This window comes from Ostrea edulis, chromosome 3 (assembly GCF_947568905.1).
Source record: "Ostrea edulis chromosome 3, xbOstEdul1.1, whole genome shotgun sequence".
Classification (NCBI taxonomy): domain Eukaryota; kingdom Metazoa; phylum Mollusca; class Bivalvia; order Ostreida; family Ostreidae; genus Ostrea; species Ostrea edulis.
Window position 1 is genome coordinate 87,811,216 of NC_079166.1, and position 7,745 is coordinate 87,818,960.

Below are 7,745 nucleotides of genomic sequence, written 5' to 3' on the forward strand. Positions count from 1 at the left end.
TATGTAAACACTAAATTACACTCAATATTAAGTAACACCATGTAAACATTAAATCACACTCAGTATAAAATCTTAACACTACAGCAGTAAAGCGAGCGAAATACACCAGATTCAAAGAATGGAATAATACATGATATTTATTTCACATCTAGTCCCAACACACGTCCAACTGTTACTGTCCATAATGAAAATGCCAGCACTTTCAGTTCGACGTGAGGAACTATTAATATAGCTATACACTTTACATCAGATTGGGGCTGTCAATATAGCAATACACTATACATCAGATTGGGGAAACTTTACTAAACACTTCATGATTATCTAACACTTCAGGTCTAGTGCACAAGAGACTTAGCAATCAAGACATGCAATCAGAGCAATCTCGGAGTCTGGCGCACAATAGTATTAAGAACACCGGGATCAGTACATCATCAATACTCAATTACCGCCGGAAAAGGCACCGGAATGACAGAGGGAATAGTGTGTGATATATATATATATTTGATTTAATTAAATTGGAGTTGGTATCACATTCTTTATTATATTTTGAACTTTTCCCTTGCCAAATCCGACCTCAAACACTCCAGTTCATGATGACTTCCTGTTTCGCACGCTGAACGCTAGAGGGAAAGGTCACACGAGTCTATCCACGAGCCTTTTTCTGTAATAGACATGAACTATGCAACATACAGGAACGATGCAACAGACAGTGACTATGTAATAGACAGTGTCTATGTAATAGACAGGAACTATGTAATAGACAGGGACTGTGTAATAGACAGTGACTGTGTAATAGACAGTGACTATGTAATAGACAGGGACTGTGTAATAGACAGTTACTGTGTAATAGACAGTGACTGTGTAATAGACAGTGACTATGTAATAGACAGTCACTGTGCAATAGACAGTGACTGTGTAATAGACAGTGAGTGTGTAATAGACAGTCACTGTGTAATAGACAGGGACTGTGTAATAGACAGTTACTGTGTAATAGACAGTGACTGTGTAATAGACAGTGATTGTGTAATAGACAGTGACTGTGTAATAGACAGTGAATATGTAATAGACAGTGATTGTGTAATAGATAGTGACTGTGTAATAGACAGTGAATATGTAATAGACAGTGTGTAACAGACAGTGAGTGTGTAATAGACAGGAACTGTGTAATAGACAGGGACTGTGTAATAGACAGTGACTATGTAATAGACAGTGTGTAATAGACAGTGAGTGTGTAATAGACAGTTACTGTGTAATGGACAGTGACTGTGTAATAGACAGTGACTATGTAATAGACAGTGACAGTGTAATAGACAGTGACTGTGTAATAGACAGTGATTGTGTAATAGACAGTGACTGTGTAATAGACAGTGACTATGTAATAGACAGTGATTGTGTAATAGACAGTGATTGTGTAATAGACAGTGACTATGTAATAGACAGTGAGTGTGTAATAGACAGTGATTGTGTAATAGACAGTGACTGTGTAATAGACAGGGACTGTGTAATAAACAGGGACTGTGTAATCGACAGGGACTATGTAATCGACAGGGACTATGTAATAGACAAGGATTGTGTAATAGACAGGGACTGTGTAATAAACAGGGACTGTGTAATAGACAGGGACTGTGTAATCGACAGGGACTATGTAATCGACAGGGACTATGTAATATACAAGGATTGTGTAATAGACAGGGACTGTGTAATAGACAGTGATTGTGTAATAGACAGTGACTGTGTAATAGACAGGGACTATGTAATCGACAGGGACTATGTAATAGACAGTGAGTGTGTAATAGACAGGGATTGTGTAATAGACAGTGACTGTAATAGACAGTGATTGTGTAATAGACAGTGACTATGTAATAGACAGTGACTATGTAATAGACAGGGACTGTGTAATAGACAGTGACTGTGTAATGGACAGTGACTGTGTAATAGACAGTGACTATGTAATAGACAGGGACTGTGTAATAGACAGGGACTGTGTAATAGACAGTGACTGTGTAATAGACAGTGACTGTGTAATAGACAGGGACTGTGTAATCGACAGGGACTATGTAATCGACAGGGACTATGTAATAGACAGGGATTGTGTAATAGACAGGGACTCTGTAATAGACAGTGACTATGTAATAGACAGGGACTGTGTAATAGACAGTGACTATGTAATAGACAGTGACTGTGTAATAGACAGTGATTGTGTAATAGACAGTGAGTGTGTAATAGACAGTGAGTGTGTAATAGACAGGGACTGTGTAATAGACAGTGACTATGTAATAGACAGTGAGTGTGTAATAGACAGTGAGTGTGTAATAGACAGTGAGTATGTAATAGACAGTGACTGTGTAATAGACAGTGAGTGTGTAATAGACAGTGACTGTGTAATAGACAGTGACTGTGTAATAGACAGTGAGTGTGTAATAGACAGTGAGTGTGTAATAGACAGTGACTGTGTAATAGACAGGAACTATGTAATAGACACGGACTGTGTAATATGCAGGGACTATAAAATAGACAGGGACTATGTAATAGACAGTGATTGTGTAATAGACAGGGACTGTGTAATAGACAGTGACTTTGTAATAGACAGTGACTTTGTAATAGACAGTGACTGTGTAATAGACAGTGAGTATGTAATAGACAGTGACTGTGTAATAGACAGTGAGTATGTAATAGACAGTGACTGTGTAATAGACAGTGAGTATGTAAGAGACAGGGATAATGTAATAGACAGTGACTATGTAATAGACAGTGACTATGTAATATACAGTGATTGTGTAATAGACAGTGACTATGTAATAGACAGGAACTGTGTAATAGACAGGGATTGTGTAATAGACAGGGACTGTGTAATATACAGGGACTTTGTAATAGACAGGGACTGTGTAATAGACAGTGACTGTGTAATAGACAGTGATTGTGTAATAGACAGAGACTTTTTAATAGACAGTGACTGTGTAATAGACAGTGATTGTGTAATAGACAGTGACTTTGTAATAGACAGAGACTTTTTAATAGACAGTGACTGTGTAATAGACAGTGACTGTGTAATAGACAGGGACTGTGTAATAGACAGTGACTATGTAATAGACAGTGACTTTGTAATAGACAGGGACTGTGTAATAGACAGGGACTGTGTAATAGACAGTGACTGTGTAATAAACAGGGACTGTGTAATAGACAGTGACTGTGTAATAGACAGTGACTGTGTAATCGACAGTGACTATGTAATAGACAGTGACTGTGTAATAGACAGTGAGTGTGTAATAGACAGGGACTATGTAATAGACAGTTACTGTGTAATAGACAGTGACTGTGTAATAGACAGGAACTATGTAATAGACACGGACTGTGTAATATGCAGGGACTATAAAATAGACAGGGACTATGTAATAGACAGTGATTGTGTAATAAACAGGGACTGTGTAATAGACAGTGACTTTGTAATAGACAGTGACTTTGTAATAGACAGTGACTGTGTAATAGACAGTGAGTATGTAATAGACAGTGACTGTGTAATAGACAGTGAGTATGTAATATACAGGGATAATGTAATAGACAGTGACTGTGTAATAGACAGTGAGTATGTAATAGACAGTGAGTATGTAATAGACAGTGATTGTGTAATAGACAGTGACTGTGTAATAGACAGTGACTATGTAATAGACAGGGACTGTGTAATAGACAGGGACTGTGTAATAGACAGTGACTATGTAATAGACAGTGACAGTGTAATAGACAGTGATTGTGTAATATACAGTGATTGTGTAATAGACAGGGACTGTGTAATAGACAGTGATTGTGTAATAGACAGTGAATATGTAATAGACAGGAACTGTGTAATAGACAGGGATTGTGTAATAGACAGGGACTGTGTAATATACAGGGACTTTGTAATAGACAGGGACTATGTAATAGACAGTGAATGTGTAATAGACAGTGATTGTGTAATAGACAGATACCTTTTAATAGACAGTGACTGTGTAATAGACAGTGATTGTGTAATAGACAGTGACTGTGTAATAGACAGTGACTTTGTAATAGACAGAGACTTTTTAATAGACAGTGACTGTGTAATAGACAGGGACTGTGTAATAGACAGTGACTGTAATAGACAGTGATTGTGTAATAGACAGGGACTGTGTAATAGACAGGGACTGTGTAATAGACAGGGACTGTGTAATAGACAGTGACTGTGTAATAAACAGGGACTGTGTAATAGACAGTGACTGTGTAATAGACAGTGACTGTGTAATAGACAGTGACTGTGTAATAGACAGTGACTATGTAATAGACAGTGACTGTGTAATAGACAGTGACTTTGTAATAGACAGTGACTGTGTAATAGACAGTGACTATGTAATAGACAGGGACTGTGTAATAGACAGGGACTGTGTAATAGACAGGGACTGTGTAATAGACAGTGACTGTGTAATAGACAAGGACTATGTAATAGACAGTGACTGTGTAATAGACAGTGACTTTGTAATAGACAGTGACTTTGTAATAGACAGTGACTATGTAATAGACAGGGACTGTGTAATAGACAGTGACTGTGTAATAGACAGGGACTGTGTAATAGACAGTGATTGTGTAATAGACAAGGACTATGTAATAGACAGTGACTGTGTAATAGACAGTGAGTGTATAATATACAGTGATTGTGTAATAGACAGTGACTGTGTAATAGACAGTGATTGTGTAATAGACAGTGACTGTGTAATAGACAGTGAATATGTAATAGACAGTGACTATGTAATAGACAGGGACTGTGTAATAGACAGGGATTGTGTAATAGATAGTGACTGTGTAATAGACAGTGAATATGTAATAGACAGTGTGTAATAGACAGTGAGTGTGTAATAGAAAGGAACTGTGTAATAGACAGTGAGTGTGTAATAGACAGTGACTATATAATAGACAGTGACTGCATAATAGACATTGAGTGTGTAATAGACAGTGACTATGTAATAGACAGTGTGTAATAGACAGTGAGTGTGTAATAGACAGTGACTGTGTAATAGACAGTGATTGTGTAATAGACAGGGACTGTGTAATAGACAGTGAGTGTGTAATAGACAGTGATTGTGTAATAGACAGGGACTGTGTAATAGACAGGGATTGTGTAATAGACAGGGACTGTGTAATAGACAGTGACTGTGTAATAGACAGTGAATATGTAATAGACAGTGAGTGTGTAATAGACAGGGACTGTGTAATAGACAGGAACTGTGTAATAGACAGTGATTGTGTAATAGACAGTGAGTGTGTAATAGACAGTGAGTGTGTAAAAGACAGTGACTGTGTAATAGACAGTGACTATGTAATAGACAGGGACTGTGTAATAGACAGGGATTGTGTAATAGACAGTGACTGTGTAATAGACAGTGACTGTGTAATAGACAGGGACTGTGTAATAGACAGGGACTGTGTAATCGACAGGGACTACGTAATAGACAGGGACTGTGTAATAGACAAGGATTATGTTACTTATGGAGTGCCAAATTAACATAAACTTAAATAATTGAACATATCTTTTAGTTTTTGAAGATAATTATTAATTCAATTTTTATATATATTTAATTGTGGATATATTGAAAATATCTATTATATATATTTTCTCTCTCTAAAAGATTTATTGTGCACATTAATTAAATTAATGTTTAATATATCATTTGTGCACATTGAGATTGATCACTGGTCGTTATCTTGACATTTCAAAATTGAAAATATCATTAATTATTTGAAGAGATGTTTAATTGAATTGTTGCATGCATCGAAAGAGTTGATAATATCTTCATATAATTAAAGGTATCTTTAATTATTTGAGTTCGTTAATTTGGTGCTCCATAGTATTTGACACGTATATCACCCACTTTGTTATTAAAAATATTCTATACACAGTCAGACATGTTATTATGAATAACTCGTGAACTACCAGAGATGTTGTCACAAATCACTCGTAGACTACCACTAATGTTGTCACAAATCACTCGTAGACTACCACTAATGTTGTCACAGATCACTCAGACTACCACTAATGTTGTCACAAATCACTCGTAGACTACCAGAGAATGTTGTCACAAATCACTCATAGACTACTAGAAATGTTGTCACAAATCACTCATAGACTACAGAGAATGTTGTCACAAATCACTCGTAGACTACAGAGAATGTTGTCATAAATCACTTATAGACTACAGAGAATGTTGTCACAAATCACTCGTAGACTACAGAGAATGTTGTCCCAAATCACTCATAGACTACCAGAAATGTTGTCAGAAATCACTTATAGAATTCCAGAAATGTCACAAATCACTCATAGAATACAGAGAATGTTGTCACAAATCACTCATAGACTACAGAGAATGTTGTCACAAATCACTCATAGACTACAGAGAATGTTGTCACAAATCACTCGTAGACTACAGAGAATGTTGTCACAAATCACTCGAAGACTACAGAGAATGTTGTCACAAATCACTCATAGACTACAGAGAATGTTGTCACAAATCACTCATAGACTACCAGAAATGTTGTCACAAATCACTCATAGACTACAGAGAATGATGTCACAAATCACTCATAGACTACAGAGAATGTTGTCACAAATCCCTTGTAGACTACCAGAAATGTTGTCACAAATCACTTGTAGACTACAGAGAATGTTGTCACAAATCACTCATAGACTACAGAGAATGTTGTCACAAATCACTCGAAGACTACCAGAAATGTTGTCACAAATCACTTGTAGACTACAGAGAATGTTGTCACAAATCACTCATAGACTACCAGAAATGTTGTCACAAATCACTCATAGACTACAGAGAATGTTGTCATAAATCACTTGTAAACTACCAGAAATGTTGTCATAAATCACTCGTAGACAACCAGAAATGTTGTCACAAATCACTCAGACTACCAGAAATGTTGTCACAAATCACTCATAGACTACCAGAAATGTTGTCACAAATCTCTCGTAGACTACAGAGAATGTTGTCACAAATCACTCATAGACTACCAGAAATGTTGTCACAAATCACTCATAGACTACCAGAAATGTCACAAATCACTCGTAGACTACAGAGAATGATGTCACAAATCACTCATAGACTACAGAGAATGTTGTCACAAATCACTCATAGACTACCAGTAATGTTGTCACAAATCACTCATAGACTACCAGAAATGTTGTTACAAATGTGACAATATATTCTCCCTCACTGCTTTGTTGCAATATCAATAAATCATGGATTGATTTTAAAAGAAACAGAATTGCATTTATATATCCCGAAACCAAATCAATAAAAAAATGAAAACATGATCATTATGCATTACATTGTAGTGGTTTGGATTTTTATTTCCATAGCCCTGGTTTCGTAATTTATATTTACTTATTATTTGCTAGTATTTCAGTATGATAATGTTATTTACATTGAGTTTTCAGTTATTACTTACGTAAAACCCCTTTATTGTTAGTCGTTTATAAGCTAGGTCATGTGTTGACTTTCCACGTTTTACTTTTAAAACAGGAAGTGTCATCCATGTTGGCAGTCTTTCCGTAGTACTTTTGATAGCTGTGTTCTAATTGGCTAAGTTAGCCTTAGGATCTTTGATATCTATTGGCGTTTATTTTTGGGCATAGCTAGGGTATTTAAAGCCGTGTTCGTGTAGTTTTCTTCACTTGGTTGGGGATAAGCCTCATGGCACTTTATCTCTGCTTTTAATGCCAACCTCAAGGTACA

At 36.3% G+C, this 7,745-nt stretch overlaps 1 protein-coding gene across 1 annotated transcript; it reads left to right on the forward strand.

Annotated features, from left to right (window-relative positions):
• Nucleotides 1–672: 672 nt before the first annotated feature.
• On the forward strand, nt 673–5,509 carry LOC130053669 (uncharacterized). The gene is made up of 5 exons (XM_056161057.1): nt 673–925; nt 1,473–1,781; nt 1,867–2,157; nt 3,109–3,255; nt 5,277–5,509. Exons 1-5 carry the CDS (start codon nt 673–675, stop codon nt 5,507–5,509), a joined length of 1,233 nt encoding a protein of 410 aa, XP_056017032.1.
• Nucleotides 5,510–7,745: the final 2,236 nt, after the last annotated feature.

Excerpts from the sequence above, each read along its gene's own strand:
- LOC130053669 (XM_056161057.1), top strand. The coding sequence starts at position 673 with ATGAACTATGCAACATACAGGAACGATGCAACAGACAGTGACTATGTA. Across the intron at positions 926-1,472 it reads CAGTGACTGTGTAATAGACA|ACAGTGACTGTGTAATAGAC; the intron begins GTGAGTGTGTAA and ends ATTGTGTAATAG. Across the intron at positions 2,158-3,108 it reads CAGGGACTGTGTAATAGACA|ACAGGGACTGTGTAATAGAC; the intron begins GTGACTATGTAA and ends ACTTTGTAATAG.